Source organism: Pseudorasbora parva, chromosome 12, assembly GCF_024679245.1.
Source record: "Pseudorasbora parva isolate DD20220531a chromosome 12, ASM2467924v1, whole genome shotgun sequence".
Lineage (NCBI taxonomy): Eukaryota > Metazoa > Chordata > Actinopteri > Cypriniformes > Gobionidae > Pseudorasbora > Pseudorasbora parva.
The window spans coordinates 18,320,788-18,342,405 of NC_090183.1; the positions used below are offsets into that span (position 1 = coordinate 18,320,788).

Genomic DNA, 21,618 nt, shown 5'->3' on the forward strand with positions numbered 1-21,618 from the left:
ACCTACCAATGTCTGCCAACTCAATGTCATCAACCAGCAAAATGATTCACTGATGGAGTAATTTTTTATTTTATTTTAAGCATAATTTCATTTAAAAAGCTAACCACACTTACCTTAGCATAGCATTAACCAATTACTATGCTTAACCTTACTCATATTCAATGCAAACATTAAATACTGTTTGCATCATTGCATTACTATATTGTATGAGCAGGCGTTACAAACAGCTACCCCTGGGGTCTTGGACAAACTCCACAAAATCAAATTGTTCATGACACCAACCATCTGATTGGAAGGGAGCTGGAAAAGAACATTCTTTTTATATAATCACTTTTAAAGTTAAATAGCGATTGACTATATATATAAGCAATCGCTTTTTAAATTTGTATTAAATTATATAATAATTATAAAAACATATATTTTACCTTATTCAACTTTTTATCAAATAGTTAAAATAATTAAATGAAAACATGCATTTTAAACCCCAGAGAAAAAGAATAACTTTATTTCCCTTAAATACATATTTGCACTACATTCACTTCTCCATATGTTTAATCTCTGTATACGTTTTTGGCAAATGTACATAATAGCAATACCGATATTTACATCATCAGGTTGGAAGGACATAATCGGGAATGCAACTGGCTTTATCACAGACCTTTAACTGTTGGGAGACACAAACCAGAATTGTTTCATTTGAGAATTGATTTAAAATCCTGTCTGCAGAGAATTCTGACGCAGCACCATCCTGACTCAACCAATTATTTCTGTTATCTTCTGAATACAGAATTCTACAAGCATAGCAAAAGTGAAACAGTATTCATTAAACTTTACTGTATTGAAAGAGCCCAGATTAATTGTGGAACCATCAAAGACTCAAAAACAAAAGGGGCAAATGCTAATGTTATTCTGCCAATTAAAAACAAGCATCAAACTAAATGTCTATATTCACATTAACATGAAAAAAAAAAACTGATTAGGCACGTACGGTAAATATTAACAAGACATCGGCGTGATGTTCAAGAGCAGTACAGTGTATAGAAGGGCAATTTTAGGACTGAGGACAATCATAATTAATTAGATGCAAAAACGACAATGAATGAAGGGCTGTTTGATTTGTAATATAGATCATTTAGTTATTTCTTGCTAAGAAATTGATTCAAGTTTGGTGTGTTACCAGTAAAACCACATGCAGCCTGACAATACAATCAAACACACAACAAACAGAAATATGATCAAGAATGTGTGCAAGTTAACAAAACCCATTAAATCAACACAATGAAAATGAAACCATTAGTGCAGAAATTTCACCTGTTCTATGTCATTACAGCTGACGGAGACTCCAGCATCTCAATTCACACGTGGAAATAATGTCATAAATGACCACAAAGCTCATCTCTCTAACTTCCAAACATTTAAAGCTTCATACAAAAAGGGCTGAAAACAACAAGGGAGAGAAAAAAAAAAGAGTTAGAACTGAAATAAAAAATTAAACAAGTTAATTTAAAGGCCTCCTCTCAGCACTCATCCGGACAATAAGGAGAGGAGAGAGATGTGGATCAAAGGCAGAGCCATTGACAGTCTGGATATGAACTGTCATCAGGAAGCAGAGGGGCCACTAGCAGGAAATCAGTCTTTTTTTTTGTCCTTTTCATTTTTTTTAAAGGTTTCCCCAGGACTCTGGTGGAGGGAACTGCTCTACATCTCCACTCTCATCGTGTGATTCTTCTCCTAAATCAAATGTCAATTTGTATCTCAACCGCACCTTCTCCTATAAAGGGAAAAAAATGTATTGGTAAGTATGTGAAGAAATGTCATATAATCAGATCAACAAAGATGGCCACAGACATCTGACATGCACCATGAACCATAACCAGCACATTTAGTGAGCTTTACTGACAAATTATTCATTCACGTACAGTATTGTTCAAAATAATAGCAGTACAATGTGACTAACCAGAATAATCAAGGTTTTTAGTATATTTTTTATTGCTACGTGGCAAACAAGTTACCAGTAGGTTCAGTAGATTCTCAGAAAACAAATGAGACCCAGCATTCAGGATATGCAAGCTCTTAAGGCTGTGCAATTGGGCAATAAGTTGAAAGGGGTGTGTTCAAAAAAATAGCAGTGAGCATTCAATCACTGAGGTCATCAATTTTGTGAAGAAACAGGTGTGAATCAGGTGGCCCCTATTTAAGGATGAAGCCAACACTTGTTGAACATGCATTTGAAAGCTGAGGAAAATGGGTCGTTCAAGACATTGTTCAGAAGAACAGCGTACTTTGATTAAAAAGTTGATTAGAGAGGGGAAAACCTATAAAGAGGTGCAAAAAATGATAGGCTGTTCAGCTAAAATGATCTCCAATGCCTTAAAATGGAGAGCAAAACCAGAGAGACGAGGAAGAAAACGGAAGACAACCATCAAAATGGATAGAAGAATAACCAGAATGGCAAAGGCTCAGCCAATGATCACCTCCAGGATGATCAAAGACAGTCTGGAGTTACCTGTAAGTACTGTGACAGTTAGAAGACGTCTGTGTGAAGCTAATCTATTTTCAAGAATCCCCCGCAAAGTCCCTCTGTTAAAAAAAAGGCATGTGCAGAAGAGGTTACAATTTGCCAAAGAACACATCAACTGGCCTAAAGAGAAATGGAGGAACATTTTGTGGACTGATGAGAGTAAAATTGTTCTTTTTGGGTCCAAGGGCCACAGGCAGTTTGTGAGACGACCCCCAAACTCTGAATTCAAGCCACAGTACACAGTGAAGACAGTGAAGCATGGAGGTGCAAGCATCATGATATGGGCATGTTTCTCCTACTATGGTGTTGGGCCTATTTATCGCATACCAGGGATCATGGATCAGTTTGCATATGTTAAAATACTTGAAGAGGTCATGTTGCCCTATGCTGAAGAGGACATGCCCTTGAAACGGTTGTTTCAACAAGACAATGACCCAAAACACACTAGTAAACGGGCAAAGTCTTGGTTCCAAACCAACAAAATTAATGTTATGGAGTGGCCAGCCCAATCTCCAGACCTTAATCCAATTGAGAACTTGTGGGGTGATATCAAAAATGCTGTTTCTGAAGCAAAACCGAGAAATGTGAATGAATTGTGGAATGTTGTTAAAGAATCATGGAGTGGAAAAACAGCTGAGAGGTGCCACAAGTTGGTTGACTCCATGCCACACAGATGTCAAGCAGTTTTAAAAAACTGTGGTCATACAACTAAATATTAGTTTAGTGATTCACAGGATTGCTAAATCCCAGAAAAAAAAATGTTTGTACAAAACCTACTGGTAACTTGTTTGCCACGTAGCAATAAAAAATATACTAAAAACCTTGATTATTCTGGTTAGTCACATTGTACTGCTATTATTTTGAACAAGACTGTATTTTTTATTGCTACGTGGCAAACAAGTTACCAGTAGGTTCAGTAGATTGTCAGAAAACAAACAAGACCCAGCATTCATGATATGCACGCTCTTAAGGCTGTGCAATTGGGCAATTAGTTGAAAGGGGTGTGTTCAAAAAAATAGCAGTGTCTACCTTTGACTGTACAAACTCAAAACTATTTTGTACAAACATTTTTTTTTTCTGGGATTTAGCAATCCTGTGAATCACTAAACTAATATTTAGTTGTATGACCACAGTTTTTTAAAACTGCTTGACATCTGTGTGGCATGGAGTCAACCAACTTGTGGCACCTCTCAGCTGTTTTTCCACTCCATGATTCTTTAACAACATTCCACAATTCATTCACATTTCTTGGTTTTGCTTCAGAAACAGCATTTTTGATATCACCCCACAAGTTCTCAATTGGATTAAGGTCTGGAGATTGGGCTGGCCACTCCATAACATTAATTTTGTTGGTTTGGAACCAAGACTTTGCCCGTTTACTAGTGTGTTTTGGGTCATTGTCTTGTTGAAACAACCGTTTCAAGGGCATGTCCTCTTCAGCATAGGGCAACATGACCTCTTCAAGTATTTTAACATATGCAAACTGATCCATGATCCCTGGTATGCGATAAATAGGCCCAACACCATAGTAGGAGAAACATGCCCATATCATGATGCTTGCACCTCCATGCTTCACTGTCTTGACTGTGTACTGTGGCTTGAATTCAGAGTTTGGGGGTCGTCTCACAAACTGCCTGTGGCCCTTGGACCCAAAAAGAACAATTTTACTCTCATCAGTCCACAAAATGTTCCTCCATTTCTCTTTAGGCCAGTTGATGTGTTCTTTGGCAAATTGTAACCTCTTCTGCACATGCCTTTTTTTTAACAGAGGGACTTTGCGGGGGATTCTTGAAAATAGATTAGCTTCACACAGACGTCTTCTAACTGTCACAGTACTTACAGGTAACTCCAGACTGTCTTTGATCATCCTGGAGGTGATCATTGGCTGAGCCTTTGTCATTCTGGTTATTCTTCTATCCATTTTGATGGTTGTCTTCCGTTTTCTTCCACGTCTCTCTGGTTTTGCTCTCCATTTTAAGGCATTGGAGATCATTTTAGCTGAACAGCCTATCATTTTTTGCACCTTTTTATAGGTTTTCCCCTCTCTAATCAACTTTTTTATCAAAGTACGCTGTTCTTCTGAACAATGTCTTGAACGACCCATTTTCCTCAGCTTTCAAATGCATGTTCAACAAGTGTTGGCTTCATCCTTAAATAGGGGCCACCTGATTCACACCTGTTTCTTCACAAAATTGATGACCTCAGTGATTGAATGCCACACTGCTATTTTTTTGAACACACCCCTTTCAACTAATTCAACTAATTGCCCAATTGCACAGCCTTAAGAGCGTGCATATCATGAATGCTGGGTCTCATTTGTTTTCTGAGAATCTACTGAACCTACTGGTAACTTGTTTGCCACGTAGCAATACAAAATATACTAAAAACCTTGATTATTCTGGTTAGTCACATTGTACTGCTATTATTTTGAACAATACTGTATACTGTTTAAAAGTTTGGATTATTATTTTAATATTTTTATGTTTTTGAATTGTCTCACCAAGGCTACATTTATTTGATCAAAAATACAGTAAAACAGTAACATTGTGAAATATTAAAAGATAACAAAATGTAAAAGTCAAGTCACCTTTATATAGTGCTTTTAACAATGCAGATTGTTTTAAGAACCAAAAGAAACCTTTATTCATATGATTATTTGATGAACAGAAGTTTCCAAAGAACAACACTTAAAATAAATCTTGTAACATTATACAATGTCTTTACTGTCACTTTTGATCAGTTTAATGTCCTTGCTAAATAAAAGTGTTAATTTCTTTTAAATCTTACCATAGACTTGAAATAGTATCTCAGTTTACACGAAAACATTAGGCAGCCGTTTTCAACATTAATAATGAGTAGAAATGCTTTTTGAACACCATATCAGCATATGATAAGGTAAGATGGAAGAGAGGAGAAAATGTTGCTGAAAATTCAGCTTTGCCATCACAGAAATAAATTCCGAAATAAAATACGGTCATTCCATGCCATCTCAATCCCTGGTTAATTTTTTTGATTTTATTAATATTTTTCTGTAGAAAGACAAAAATAAATGGTGATGAAAGGCGATGTTCACCTGAGATGTGGATCCAAATTACAGGGGGGTAAAAATGATTTAAGAAAGATGACATTATTTTATTTTATTTTATTTTACAAAGAAATTGGTAGGTCTGTTAGTAAAATCTGTTGACTTTAGCTATCTTTGTTGCATTATATGCTGACAGTGTTTTTTGTCTCAAGTTTGCATGCCTGTAACTCCTGAAGTAATAAATAGATCTCAATATGATATGCAGCTCAATGTGCAAACTTATGTGCTCGAAAACCACTTAAAGTCAGATTTTATTAATAGATTTTACTAATAGACTTACCAATCTCTGTACAAAATAAAATAATGATGCTGCTCTTGCAAATCTCAGGCTTAAAATATTTTATGTAAAATTTTCAAGTTTATCATTTAGATGTTGTTTGCCTCATTTTGTTGTAGCTATGTGTAAATGAACTTATAAATGCACTTATAAATTCAAATGGTTTTGAATCTATAATACATCTTTAATAAATATTACATAGAAATTATGAAGACACATTTTAGTTGTTTATTTTCCCCTAGTTTTACTTTCGATGTCACGATTGTGTTGTTTCCATGCCGGAAAGCTAAAAAAATTGCACTTAATTTGAGATACGTTGTCCACGCCGGTTGTGAGAGCAGTTCATAACAGAGCAAGCATCCACCATTCTGTGTTTTTAACTGTATAATATAAATTAACATCTATCTACACTACTACTCAGTCTCTACAGTAGTGTGTGTCTGAAAGTACCAGAATGCATTGAGTTCCCATTTTCTATTTCCAGTAGTTGTGGGCATGTTATTTCTTGACCCAAGGAATTAATAACATGTTATTCCAATCAGTGTAATTTTGTGTGCCATACCAAAATAACTATTTCTGCATTCAAAATACATGTTCTGTTGCAGCCCAACAATTGCATAATATTCTCTATTTATTTACCTTGTGAGGATTGGCTAAAAGCAGGACCTGTGTAATGGCGGCAGGGGGCAATAAAGGGTTGAAGGCAGGTAAATCTGATCCCGATGGTGGCTGCAGCCTCACTCTCATATTCTGCACATACAGAGAATACAGATTTAATACAAAATTCAATATAGATTTACTGAAAAAGCATGAGTAGACAGAGTTACCTTAGGAACAGCAGCCTGAAATCGTACATTCGTGATGGGCACAGGGGCAGATGACAACATGGAGATTATCACCACCAAAACATCTGGCCGGGCTGGTGGAGAGTCTTTTGCAAAATGGAACAAAACTCGCAGACTGTGTTTATCAAAGATTGTCACAGGTAACAAGCTACCTGTGAGGTCAAACAGAGAAATAGAAACCTTTAAATTAACCTTAAATTGATTTTATATTCTAAACAGCAATAAAACACTTAAATGAAACAAATGGGTTAACACATCCTCATTTTAAAAACAAACAACAAAAAGGAAAAACAGCATCCACAACATCACTATAATTTACACATTACAGACGGCTAAACATTTACTAAAGCTCATTTAATTCCAAACTATCATTTTATTTTCTTCCTTTTAACACACAAGTCATCTTCAAAAATGATTTTCCATATAATTAGTACCTATGCAGACTGAGGCTTTCAAGCGTCAAAAAGAACACAAAAGCACCAAAAAGCAGTTAAACTTAACTGCTAATTCTTTATTTCAAGCTGTTGACTGAGCGAACGATAGAACAGTTCGCTCACCTCTACTTCTGTCATGAACTCACCACAAAAATCTAGGGGAGACGTAAAGCTTTTCGGTGGATAATGACTGTTCTTTTTCCTAACATAAATAGATCATGTGACTCATGTTAAATCTGTGATATAAATTTATGTGAATTGTCTCCTGTCAGTACTTCCCCAAATCTAAGACATTTGCAAACTATCATTTTTTTTTGTGGTAAGATTTAAGAAATTTAAGATTTCCTACAAACTTAAAGATTCACCCAATTATGTAATTCAATCAAATCTTAATCTGTCATTAAAAACTCGCCCTCATGACGTTCCAAACCCGTGAGACCTTCATTCATCTTCAAATTACAAATGAAGATATTTTTGATGAAAACCAAGAGCTCTCTGACCCTTCCATAGACAGGAATTTAATTAACACATTCATGGTTCAGAAAGATAGTAAAGACATTGTTAAAATAGTCCATGTGACAAGACATTGTTGAGGTTGAACCACTGGAGTCACATGGACTATTTTAACAATGTCTTTCCTACCTTTCTGGACCTTGAAAGTGTTCATGAAATAGCTGTCTATAGAGTGCCTTAGAGATTTTGAATTTCATCAAAAATAAGATGCAAAAACTAACCCTTTATCTTCATTTGTGTTCTGAAGATGAACTAAGGTCTTATGGGTTTGGAATGACATGAGGGTGAGTAATTAATTACAGATTGTTCATTTTTGGATGAACTAAACCTTTAAATTCTAAAACTAAATTTAAGTCATTTTAATACTTTTAAAGACCTTCAGGAAACCGGTAGTATTTGCATGGAAATTAACCATCCCAATTCTTTAAAATGTTGTTTACAAGAGTACAAAAGGAGAGACAATTCTCATTTTTGGGTGAACTATTTAAAACAAAAACAGAAGTCTACCCTAAGTCTTACTAGGTTTAATCGACTCCAGGGGAACAGTCAGATTCACCAATGATATGTCATCCTGGGGGGTAGAGGCTGGAGTTATGCCTGCTGTGGGCTGTGAATTCAGAAGAGCTCCTGGCTCAGAGGAAAAGGCCAACACAGGGCTGGGGGTTGTAGCAGAGTTGTTTACAGATTTGGTCTGAAGGTCTCGTAGTGTGGGTTTGGACTGAGACTGAAGTTTGTCCCTGTTGAAAAAGTAAATTTTTTGCACTGATATAGCCTAATGTATTTATAAACCATGAATATTTATCTGAAAGTTCTCCATAATATTTTTAATTACACATTTAAAAAATATATATATATAATGAATGGAAAAAGGGAAACATTTACCATTTGAACTGAAGATTTTCTGGGGGTAGAGACTGCTGCAGCAGGGTCTTACCCAACAGGTCTAACTCGTCTAAGGATTTAGTGGATGTCACAGGCACAGTAACAGGCGTCTTGGTAGCACTTGCCACTGGCAACAGCACGGCAGGGGCCGACGTAACAGGTGCGTCGACAGACTCTGATGACTAAACGAAACCTTAAAGTGTTATGGTAAGCAGGGATCCAAATGAGATTTCATCATCAATGGACTAGGGTGTGAAAATCTACACATTTTCATAATCGAATGCAGGGAACTCTAAAGGAAGACCTTTAGAAGGAGGAACTTATCAAAACTGCATTCAATATGTGCCAGCAAAGTCAGAGTGCATTTGCTCTGCAGTTGCCCTAATTGTTAATGGACAAAAGATAGCGTTAGGGGTATAAAATAAATAAATATGAAATCTTCTGAAATATTCTCTGATGCATCTTAATTCTCTCTTCAACAATTCTGAGTAGGGGTAGGCAATCTTTACCAAAATTTCATACAAATGATCAAACAATCACGATCCATAGTCTTTATAGCTAATTTTGCCCTTTATAACTGAGGGGGTTGAATTTTTTTATAACATCCATTTAAATTATATAAAGCCTTAAAGTTCTGTATAATTAATTTGTCAAATATCTTATTCAGGACTTGTCTGGCTATCACCAGACCAAGCTCAATTAAAAATTGAACATTGGTCTGGGGAGTCTGCTCTGTATTTTCTACTGCACAAGGGACGTAATCAACTGGCATTATTCAAATAACTCTGTAAGCAATTGAATAGTCCTTCGACCAATCGGCCCACAAGAGGTGTGATCAACAGGCAACGACCCATCATTCCTCTATCTGTCATCGTGTAAAGCCATAGACTGTAAAAAAAATATGGACATAGTGACGTCACCCATAGGATTCCGATAAGCCGTTCTGAAGTGTAAAGTAGAGACGAGCTGGGCGTTGCCATCTTGTAATGACTACAAACTAGGGGTGTCCATGGTTAACCGATTGACCGATTAACCGTTAAAAATTGCGTAACCGAGTGAAACATTTTGCTCGGTTAAGTGGCGTCAATGACGTGCCTTGAATTTAGTTGTAATATATGTTTGCACCCCTATAGACCGCCAGAGCGCTCCCAGACATTTGTAGTATCCATAGGGTTAGGGTAGAATCCACAAGAAGAAGTCATGACCAGCTTTCTAAGCGGGCAAAGAAAGCGTGGGAGCACTTTAAAAATGAGAGTGACGGGGCGAAATGCAAGTATTGCAACGCAGTGCTTACCGCATTTTTCAGGCTATAAGTTGCTCCGGAGTATGAGTCGCATCAGTCAAAATATGCGTCATGAAGAGGAAAATAACATACGTCGCACTGGACTAAAAGTCGCATTAGGGCAGAAGCAGAGCGGGAGCCGCGCGCGCTGTGCATAATGGATGAGAAGAAAGAAAGTTTGAAGTGAGAAACTTGTGAATGACTAGAGAAAAGCAGACGTTACTTTAACTGTAATGAAGAAAACAAAAAAGCTGATCGCGGACTGAAAGCAAGATGGCCAGAGCTGAAGGGACGAGTCCACAGATGCTTGAACTCTCTGCCGGGAGAGGCTCATCAGCCGCGCGAGTCAAACGCTGTGTCTGTGTGAATCATTCTCGGCTACATATTTTACTAACGTTACATGCTCTAATCGTGCAGGCGCCCTCGCGGCCACTCGCATTGCTCGTGAACTGGAGCGCATCTCATCCTAATTTAACGAAACTCAGCGTACGCCTCGCAGACATGAAATAGATCTTAAGAAACTTGAAATGTCTTTTAACAATTTAAAACGAAAAGAAATAGGCTACTCTCTGATTGTGTAATCCATGATGTGCATTTCTCTCTATAGGCGCGTTCACTACGGAGATGGCGGTCGTCAAATTAATAAACTAAAAATAACCCTGACGCACACTATGTTTAACCGAGTATTAACCGCTAAGGGCCTCGGTTAACGGTTAATGAAAAACTTGAAAACGTGCAGCCCTACTACAAACGGTCACTCAAAGTAACCACGCCCTTAATTATGCAGAACTTTAAGGCTTTATATAATGTAACTGAAGGAGTTAATAAAAATAAAAAATCACCCCCTCACAGTTGTCATGAAGGGCAAAATTAGCCGTATAGGCCAAAACCACAATTTGTACCAGGCTGTAAAGTTGGGGATTTTAACATGGGGCTTAATAAGATTCAGCTCCTTTTTGGACCATGTCCCTAGTGGCAAGTCGATGAATTACAGTCAAGATTACTTCCGTATTGGCTTCAAAAGAGATTGCGGGAGGTTGCCGCTTATTTAAAACCCGTCTATAGCGTGCCAAGTGGATAAGCCAGTCTGTGATTGGTTACCGCAAAAGCAGTAAAAAATGTATCTATGGGTTGCCGGGTGAAATCAAAACGCCGGCAGATCAGGCTGAGTTTACCAAGTCCAATTTAGGATAGCACTAAATAAAAATCTATACATTTTGTATGATCTCTTTAATTTTGTTAAAATTATTCACATTTTCACAGATTCTGCAAGCGGTTCACATACTTTTTCTTGCAACTGTTTACTTTTAGCTGTTTCTATGCATCACAAGTAAGAAACTGTGTACAAGTTAACACACTGCTTTAGTCTAGAGCAAAAGTATCTGCACCAGGCACATTTTTGACATGATGCGCCACAACTGTGTGAGGTTGATTTAGAAACTGGTAAGTTACCTGTCAAATGTTTGTATACATTACACATTTTTTATTTTTGAAGGAATGTCATGCTTATGTTTTTCACTTCATCCTGTGTTTTTTTTTATTTTATATTTTGTAACATGAATAGAACTTTGTTATGGTGTCATACAACCAATGTTAATTTGATATTGTGGGCAAACAAATAAATACGCTTTTTAAAATCATCAAATTTAATGAAGAAAAAAAAAAACCCTGCAAAAAACTAAATAAAAAAATTATTCTTTCAAAATCACTTCACTAAAAATAGTACAAGAAAACAGTACAAAAACAGGCTGGTAAGGGGGTTCCGACAATGAGATATCAGACATGTTATAGACTGGAAGGTATGGTAAATAATCCCTTGTACTGTTAATAGAATTGCATTCCATACCGCTTGTGTACCGGCCCACAACAACAATTAGAAAACAAATCTAGATAAATTAGTTAAATCTAGCCCACCTGAAAAGTATTCCATGTCAAAGCATCTCCAGACTGGGATAGTGCCAGGTTAGAATTGACTTCAGTCAAGCCTGAAACAGAGTTTCAAACATGTTAAGCCAAACTTGCTCTTGTCACTGCAGTGTGCAAAGTTTTTGCTGAATTAGCTTTCTATTTAAACAAAATTAATTTTAAGGAATGAACGTTTAGTGGCCTAAGACAGCCCACGAAAGCCAGTGCCATCCAAACAAAAGTCAGATATACAGTGTGTATACATTTGTTGATCATTACATACTAAATATAAAATGCATTTAATGATTTGAAATGGAATCACTGCAATCCGTGGACACACACACCCAGAGCATTGGACAACAGAGCTCCTCTCTGTATTGAGACTCGAACTAGGGCTGCACAATTATGACAAAAATCATAACGATCCAATTATTTCCTTGAAATTGTAATTGTGATTATTAAATACGATTATCACAATTTAGATTGAATGATGTTTTGAATAGCTATATACCATTGCCTGAAGCAACTGCATGCCATATTTTTATATAAAAATAGGATATAAAAATAGGGGAATTAGTTATAGGAACTAGGCATCAGGGTGGTTCCCCAAGAACTAAATGTTCCCCTAGAGTAATTTTCCCCTAGGGTAATTTTCCTTGTTGCATTCACACCGCCAGTAGGAACTCTGAAGTGACATAAGTCACTCTACATTGTTGTGACCTTTATTTTGACGGAGCGGAGAACGCCAGAGTCTGAGCACAGAGCGCTCACATTCTCCGTCTTGATTAGCTTAGAATCTTTTTAACAATCCTGTCTAATATGTTATTAGTTAGAACTGTTATACAAAGATGGTAGACATATGAAAAACTATTAGCGTTTGTCATGTGGTTGATGTTCAATGTCACTAGCTAAGCAGAAATAAATAATCTTGCTCCCCTCAAAGTTGCGTTGGATTGTCTCCTTAGCATAAGAGTTGAGAGGTCCATATATCACAGTTTTTCATGTTAGTTAGTTTATATAGGCTGTGTGCAGGGCTTTGAAAAATGTTATTTTGTGTGCATTTTACCAGTTAGCATACACTTTGGTATGGAAGCCCGTTTCCGCCACTAAATTTAAAAAAAATAATAATAATTGCGACTTTTTATCTCACAATTCTGACTTTTTTTCTCACAATTGCGTGATATAAAGTCAGAATTCTGAGATATAAAGTCGCAATTGCGAGTTATAAAGTCATTGATCTGCCGCGTCCCGACACGAGTTGTGTCGTGAACACATTATAATAAGTATTTTAACTGTAGTTTTAGCTGATAATGATGGAATTATTGTCTTATTATCTGAGTGGCATTAATATCTCTGAGCAAACGCGCTCTTGAGGGGATTTTAAATGCAAGCTTTGGCACTGAAACAGAACGGATGTGAGGTGATAACGTTCATATTCTGATGTGTTATTATGGAAATATAATCCCCAGAACATCACCACCCTCAGAATGTGCTGTAATTCACGATTTCCTTAGAGAACGAGTGTAATGACACGTCCAGTTGGGCCTATGACATGTCGCTATACAGTCACCTGAGCGTGGCGCTGCTGGGATCATATTTTTTATAAATAACGAATCATTAATAACATATTTCATTAATAACGCATCAGAATATGCTGTAATGCAGGATTTCGTTTGAGAATGAATTTTATTGACCTCCATATGCTCGGTTTTGATCATATTTGAAATAATAAATTAATTGTAAAAGGCTCTGTTACCACTTCAGTTCAAACCTCAATGTCAAGCACACACACACACACACACACACGTGCGGTTGAATGGTATTGAACCTGACAGAGAAACAGTGAGTTCTGCTGCCGAACAGTTGCAACAGAAATATGAGGTTGAGATGGAGCAGTTTTCATTAAAAGCCTACTCCTGTAAATAATAATCTTATATGTTTTAATAAAAGGCCCACGTGACAAATTCAACCAGAGTACCCCTTTGCATTTATCTTCTATTCTCAAAATCCTGAATTACAGCATATGATTATTTTAATATGCTGCGTTATTAATGAAATATGATCCCAGAATAGCGCCACCCTCAGGTGACTGTATGTAGCCTACCGACAGAGTACTGACCTGTTGTGATAGGGCAGCAGTTTTCATTAAACGTTAAAAAGATCAAATGATACTGTTTCAATAAATGGCGCATGTGACACCAGAATCAGAGATAATCAATATAGGAGCTTTATTGCCATTTTTGCACACACAAGAAATCTGTCTTAGTGACAGAAGTTTCCAGTATACCCCAGTAGCTACACAATAGAGAAGACAAATAAATGAATGAGTGAGATACACGTATGCATAATACACACAAATAGACAAATTTGTACATGTGTGCTATGGAACAGAATAGGCTATAATATAGAATTAACAGTCAGGGAATGGAGTAAGAGGTTCTTGTCAAATAAATATAGTAAGCTATAAGTGCCAGTGTACATATTTATCATTTGAGGCATTTAACATGTCTTACATATTTAAAGCACATAGAAATATGACATTATATAATGTTTGCAGCTGAGATTTAATGATATGCGATTATATTACTTTATTAGAATTTGTAACAGATTAGCCAAAGATCGATTAATTTATTATTTCAAATATGATCAAAACCGAGCACATATGGAGGTCAATAACATTCATTCTCAAACGAAATCCTGCCTTACAGCATATTCTGATGCGTTATTAATGAAATATGCTATTAATGATTCGTTATTTATGAAATATGATCCCAGCAGCGCCACGCTCAGGTGACTGTAGGCCTATGTATAGCGACATGTCATAGGCCCAACTGGACGTGTCATTACTGAACACACTCGTTCTCTAAGGAAATCGTGAATTACAGCACATTCTGAGGGTGGTGATGTTCTGGGGATTATATTTCCATAATAACACATCAGAATATGAACGTTATCACCTCACATCCGTTCTGTTTCAGTGCCAAAGCTTGCATTTAAAATCCCCTCAAGAGCGCGTTTGCTCAGAGATATTAATGCCACTCAGATAATAAGACAATAATTCCATCATTATCAGCTAAAACTACAGTTAAAATACTTATTATAATGTGTTCACGACACAACTCGTGTCGGGACGCGGCAGATCAATGACTTTATATCACGCAATTGCGACTTTATATCTCAGAATTCTGACTTTATATCACGCAATTGCGACTTTATATCTCAGAATTCTGACTTTATATCACGCAATTGCGACTTTATATCTCAGAATTCTGACTTTATATCACGCAATTGCGACTTTATATCTCAGAATTCTGACTTTATATCACGCAATTGCGACTTTATATCTCAGAATTCTGACTTTATAACTCGCAATTGCGACATTATATCTCAGAATTCTGACTTTATAACTCGTAATTGCGACTTTATATCTCAGAATTCTGACTTTATAACTCGCAATTGCGACTTTATATCTCAGAATTCTGACTTTATATCACGCAATTGCGACTTTATATCTCAGAATTCTGACTTTATATCACGCAATTGCGACTTTATATCTCAGAATTCTGACTTTATATCACGCAATTGCGACTTTATATCTCAGAATTCTGACTTTATATCACGCAATTGCGACTTTATATCTCAGAATTCTGACTTTATATCACGCAATTGCGACTTTATATCTCAGAATTCTGACTTTATATCACGCAATTGCGACTTTATATCTCAGAATTCTGACTTTATATCACGCAATTGCGACATTATATCTCAGAATTCTGACTTTATAACTCGTAATTGCGACTTTATACCTAAGAATTCTGACTTTCTAACTCGCAATTGTGAGAAAAAAAGTCAGAATTGTGACTTTACAACTCGCAATTGTGAGAAAAAAAGTCAGAATTGTGAGATAAAAAGTCGCAATTATTATTATTTTTTTATTATTTAGTGGCGGAAACGGGCTTCCATACTTTGGTCACTGGTAGTTCCTATTGTGCTGGGTTAAGCCTTGTTTATACTTTCGTCTGGCTCTGCAGCGCAAGCCTCCACTGACTGCACGTCCGCCTCCTCCATTTGGGGAGGTGTTTATACTTAATACGCTCACTGTTGTGCTATTCTTTGAAACGGCAGAGGGCAGCTTGGAGTAATTGTTCTATAAAGCATCAGGAAACAGCGGTGAATAGAAGTACACACTATCCTACTCTGAAGTAGTCGAGATTTGCCTCTCACAACGTAACATTCTCTAAACCTACCTCTTAAGCATACAGAATAATATTTAACAAATTGTGATCACGGCATTAAACGATTACATAATCGTGGCATCCGTAATTATAATCACGTTAAAAAAAAATAGATTAATTGTGCAACCCTAAATCGAACCTGCAACTTTTGGTTCCCCCCTGTGTTAAAGATGCTATGGGAAGACACTCCTTTTCTCTAACTATTGAAGCCTTATTTTTAAAAGGCAGTTCAGCTGCACAGCCATTATAGAGCAGAGATATAAGCACACTGATTGGTTGGGCTGTGAGAACTGCACGGACCTATGGCGAGGCGGCGTGCACAGACCAATGGGGCGCTTCACACCACAAGCTGAGCCTGACAAAGTGGGCGAAGCTACTGGCTATAAAAGCTGCCCATTTCACCATAGGCATCAGATTTATTCTATTTGCGGATTTCTTCTGCTCTGAAGTAGCCTGGTCTTACCAGACTCTCATAAATTATATTTGTACATAGAGTCTGGCCACTCTCCATAAGCGTTTATTTTCGTGAAGGCGGGTACTCTGTTGATATTTAAATCTATTAAATCTGGCCTGAGCCACTCTGGATCTGCCATAACCAATCGCTAACGTTTGGTCGTGACGTATGTGATGCGCCCTTCGCCTGTTTCCAGTGTTAGGAGTAACGCATTACAAAAGTAATACATTGCAGTAACTTATTACTTTTTGATGTAACGCAGTAGTGTAAGGCATTACTAATGAATTTTCAGTAATATTTTACTCGGTACATTTTCAGTAACGCTTGCGAAGAACGGACGAGAGACGCGCGCTGCTGAGCCAACTAAACACTTGGGTGAAGATGACAGAATAAGATTCCTGCACACCATGGTTTTGATTTTTTTTTTAGTAATAAAGTAATTTAGTTCAGTTAGAGAACAGTGAGTGCATTTCCTGCCTGGGAAAGTTCCACGCTGAAACTAGCTTTCTATTCAGTGGGCGACCCGCCCCTCACGCCCTCCCCTTTCTAACCTCCCAGAAACCTCAGAGGAAGAAACCAGCGGGTCAGAGGACTCACAGACAAGCGCACAGACAAGAAGGAGCTCACACAGGCCCAGATCCCGAGTGCCCTTTATTCTCTCCAAATAAAGAGGCTTTGCTGGTGCTCTTCACTCAGACAGACCAACGCCCCTCATTTGAGGCAAGTGGACTTGTCTTGTTTGTTGGATCGGAGGAAGACCTCCATGATGGCAGCTTTATTCAACTCCTAACCACTCGGGCCAAGGCTTTGGAGTGAGTAACCTCATTTTATTCTGACACATCGGGAATTGCTTCCAATCCACTCGCAGATCTCCGTGCTTTCAATCTATGGTCAACACATCAGTAAGGAGCAATGTGGCTCATGCCATGGCCAAATGTCTCCTGCAATGAAAACAGGCCAACTTGCACTCACTAAGAGCAGCGCATGTACCGGGCAAGTTGAACCAGAGAGCAGACATGCTGTCTCGTCCCCAAGTGGCTAGAAATTTTGATTAGTACTAACCGAGTTCTGTCTCTCTGTTCTGTCTTTTTCTGCTTTTGAGAGAATGAGAGCTCAGACGAGCCGATCTCGAATTGTCCTGTTATGACATCATACCAGGAACGGTTACCTCCCTTTCCTCCACCCAGAGAGATTTGGCACGCCCATGCAGGCACTTTATTTGTTTGTCCTCGAGAGATCATGGCTTGTGAACAAGCGAAGCATGGTAGTTGCTCAGTGTTTGGATGTACAGATGAAAACAGAAGTCTTTTTTTCAGTTCCTTCATCTGAGCCTCAGAACAAACAGAGGGCTAATTTTATTTTCTCTGGAAATTTCCTGATCTGTGATCAGTGATTTCTGATGAGTAGCTAATCATTCAAGTTCACACAAACTTTCTTTCTAAATGGTTTAATGTTGTTTATGCATCAGTGAATCAAGCCAGTGAGTAAACGAACATCATCACATTGTTTCTGTCAGTAGCACAGGGTATATGCAGGAATCCTGAAGTTAATTTCAATACCTTTTTAAGACTTTTTAAAGACCTTCTCAAAATATTTTAAGACCTCATCGCACTTTAAGTTCTAATCGGCAACAAACCATTAATAAATAGTTGTAGTCGAATGTAGACTTAAAATCTCTATCGTAGGCCAATTTTGTATTGTTTATATTGCATATCTGTTTTACAACGTATGGAGGGCGACACATACACCTAACTGCGCATTCAGCAAAATACATGACGTCACCCGTAGACAGCGCTCGCCAGGGATGGAGATTAACTTTTTTCAAAGTCTACCACTCAATGTTTTTACCAGCCTCTTTTTTGTTTTTAACAAATTAATACTACAAGCTCTACAATACTTAAGCAGTTAATTTAATCTCAAGTCTCAATGAAATACTGACATTTTCACAATGATTTGTGGTCTTATATGGCTTCCAGTTTTATGGTTTTTAGTTCCAAGAATGAAACTATTCATTTTGGCATCTTTGAAGCGTGTTGACAACATACTGAGCAGAACATTGTCAGTAGGGATGCACCGAAATCAAAATTCTTGGCCGAAACAAAAAAAGAAGAAACCAAAGCCAAAAACTGAAAAATAAAATTCAAACTAGAATGTTTAACTCGACCTCACTCATGTGTACATTAAATAATAATGTACAGGCCTACTGGCCTGCAGAAAGGTACAGAAATTGAATAAAGTAATCAAATGTAAAATAACTGCATATTTAACTGTTTAAATGAAAGATTAATCCTTATTAAACTTACAAAAGATATTCAATCAAGAGCATTGTTTAATGTCAAACTAAATATAAGGACATCACTCAGGCAGCAGTAAAGGCTACTGCGCCTTTAAGACCTAATGCAGGGATATGCTCGTCTTTCTCGACTGTGCATACTATACAGTTCACTTAAGGCATATTCAGACTATGTCTGCTAGGATACTCATCAAGATGGACATGTTGACATACTTCTTGTGTGAGTTTGTCCGTTTAAGCGCAAGACTTGAAAGAGAACTCAATATTTGCGCGCTGTGAGACTCGCGCGCGCTCTTGGATGATGCACAGCGCCAGATCTTCTCTCAGCGCGCGAGTCTCACAACGCGTCTTCACGCGAGTAATGACGGAGAAAACGACTGGTTATATGCGCACATACGGCAGCACTCGCATGAATTGAACAAAGTTTACAAAGAGGTGAAACAGTTTGGTAGGTGAAGCGAGTTTACCCGCCACAACTCAAAATCAGCCACATTTGGCTGGTGGCGGTGCTAATTTCCATCCCTGGCGCGGCGCTCCGAGCCGATCTCAGACTGAGCGCCCCGTTGTTTTTTAATACTTATGGGGATGAAAAGAAATATATTCATAAATACTTTTTGGAGTCAAACTCTTTTGACAAAGCTTGAACAAAATACTTTCAAAATGTAAGACTTTATAAAGCCATGGTAAGACTTTTTAATACTTTATAAGGGTCTTAATTTTCCCAGAATTGATTTATCACCTTTTAAGACTTTTCAAGACCCCGCGGATACCCTGTAGCATTAAACAAATTTGTTATTTAAATAATTACAGAGCGAGATCAAAGAAACACTCTTTGCTCTATTTGCACAGGATTAGTATTATCTGGGGACCTCTGGTAATTTGTAATAATTGCAGAGAATGACTGTGATCTTAATCTTGTGCCAATCGACTGTAATTTGTAAAGTAAAAATTCCCCCACAAATTACCTACCATATTTCACCGAACACGAGGTCCTGTGATAAGGTTTTTGTTTCCTATGCACATTTCTATCTGTATCTTTCACGAAGAATGGAGGCTGCATTCATAATGCGCACTGTTATGAATTCCTGCACGGATTATATACTTGGAGCAAATTGCTTGAATGGTTTGTTTAATATTAATATCAATACTATTCTTAATGGAAAAACATAACAGAACAGTACAATGACAAGCTCGCTTAAATGGGTGCTTTTACATTTAGCTTTGAAACTGAATCTTTCGCCATATATTGTCTAGTCTGACAAGCCAGACCCACATCAAGATGTTTGGTCTGGAAACTCACCATTGACAGGGCTCAATCCGAGGGGCGGGATAAACGGTTGTCTTTCAAACTCCCTCTGAACGCGATTGGATAGCACTACAACCAACCAGAGCAACGTGAAGCGGAGCTCGTTGATAGATTATACATTTGCTGTATCTGGGCGGCAAAACTCTGAACACATCTTCCCTTTTTAAGAATGACTTCAGTGCCGTTCTTTGTTCTTTTCTCAGAGAAAAGCTTAACTCCAAGTCTTCCAGAGTCGCGGTCAGAGCTGATTCGACCACCGTTTGCCATCTTCTGTGTTTACTAGTAACACGCAAGCGCAACTTGGCCATTATGTTAAGCCCCACCCACCGACTCTATACACAGATTGATTTTACAGCTCAGACTAGGGGTTGCACCAACTAGTCGACTTTAATGCTCTGTCATGATGCTTTAAGCTCGACATCGACTGGTCGCAGGCCTATAGAGGGCGCAACAGGATACGCAATTTCCTGATACGCAGGCTTTGCTTTTAACAGTTAAAAATGACAAATACATGCATGCTCTGAGAGCTCTCCACAAGACATATTTTTGTACCATCTGGATGCTCAAAACTGATCGGGAGAATGCACGCTTATTGTACACATAAGTTAATCATCGCGCTAAACTAATGCGTGCTGCATTGCAACGCACACACATAGTGTCCCTCACAAAACCATTCAGTAGTGCAGAAATGTATTGTCAACACTGTTCTGTTATTTATCAATAAAATAGCTTATAAACTGAAAAGTTCTAGCATATATTTATTGATAACTAAAACTCACAGCTTCACTATTAGTAGAGAGACAGGTAGAATTAATTCACATGCAATCACTCACTAATGCAATCATATACATGTAATATTTATTGTGCTACTTCATCTGTATCTTATTCAGAACGAGCAGAAATCTGTGAGAAATATAACGACCATAAGACAAAAGAACTGATACAAAAGCTGTTATGTAGGAGCAATAACCTTATGGCCAGTGCTGTGTCATATGCCATAGCTGTCTTGTGCACAAGAAGACCCGTGTTCGCATCTCAGCTCAAGAATAAGGCTTATTTGTTCATTGATGATGTCATCAGTGACTAGTCGACGCTGACTCGACTTTCATCACATAAATGTCGACTTCACACTTGTCCAAACTGCCATTATAAATTAATGCATGACGCGGTTATGCTCAACAACAAAGCTCTTACTGTATTCATAATATCGATGTCATGTTTGCTGTTAGTTTTGGTCAAAGCATTTTGTGAGAGAAATAACGTTGCAATGACGAGATCACTGCATTCACGCGATCAACAGGCTCCCCGTGTAGGCTACTCAATGCTCAAAGGAGGAAGAATGCAGGGTTGGCGTGACTGGGACTCTCAGATACAAACTAAATAAACTTGCGCTCTCAACAACTCATTAGAATGTAACTTTCTCAGTGATCTCTATCATAAAACCTTGATTAGCCTAAACTTTGATGGATAGATTATGTAAATAGATCCAATGTTGCAGTTTAGGAACCACATTTTAAGAAAAATGGTAAGAGTGACTCATTTCAATAAGCATTTCAAGTGTGTTACGTTAATGTTTTGTTTTGTTA

The 21,618-nt window shown here is 37.6% G+C and overlaps 1 protein-coding gene across 1 annotated transcript in view; it reads right to left on the bottom strand.

Moving 5' to 3' along the window:
- Positions 1-483: 483 nt before the first annotated feature.
- gga1 (golgi-associated, gamma adaptin ear containing, ARF binding protein 1) overlaps positions 484-21,618 on the bottom strand; it is a 45,806-nt gene continuing 24,671 nt past the window's right edge. The window contains exons 12-17 of the mRNA XM_067459410.1: positions 11,754-11,824; positions 8,558-8,739; positions 8,195-8,412; positions 6,711-6,880; positions 6,523-6,633; positions 484-1,771 (exon numbers count right to left, since the gene is read on the bottom strand). Of these exons, the coding sequence (XP_067315511.1) occupies positions 1,661-1,771; positions 6,523-6,633; positions 6,711-6,880; positions 8,195-8,412; positions 8,558-8,739; positions 11,754-11,824 (863 nt within the window). The 3' untranslated portion in view covers positions 484-1,660. The remainder of the gene's footprint in view (positions 1,772-6,522; positions 6,634-6,710; positions 6,881-8,194; positions 8,413-8,557; positions 8,740-11,753; positions 11,825-21,618) is intronic.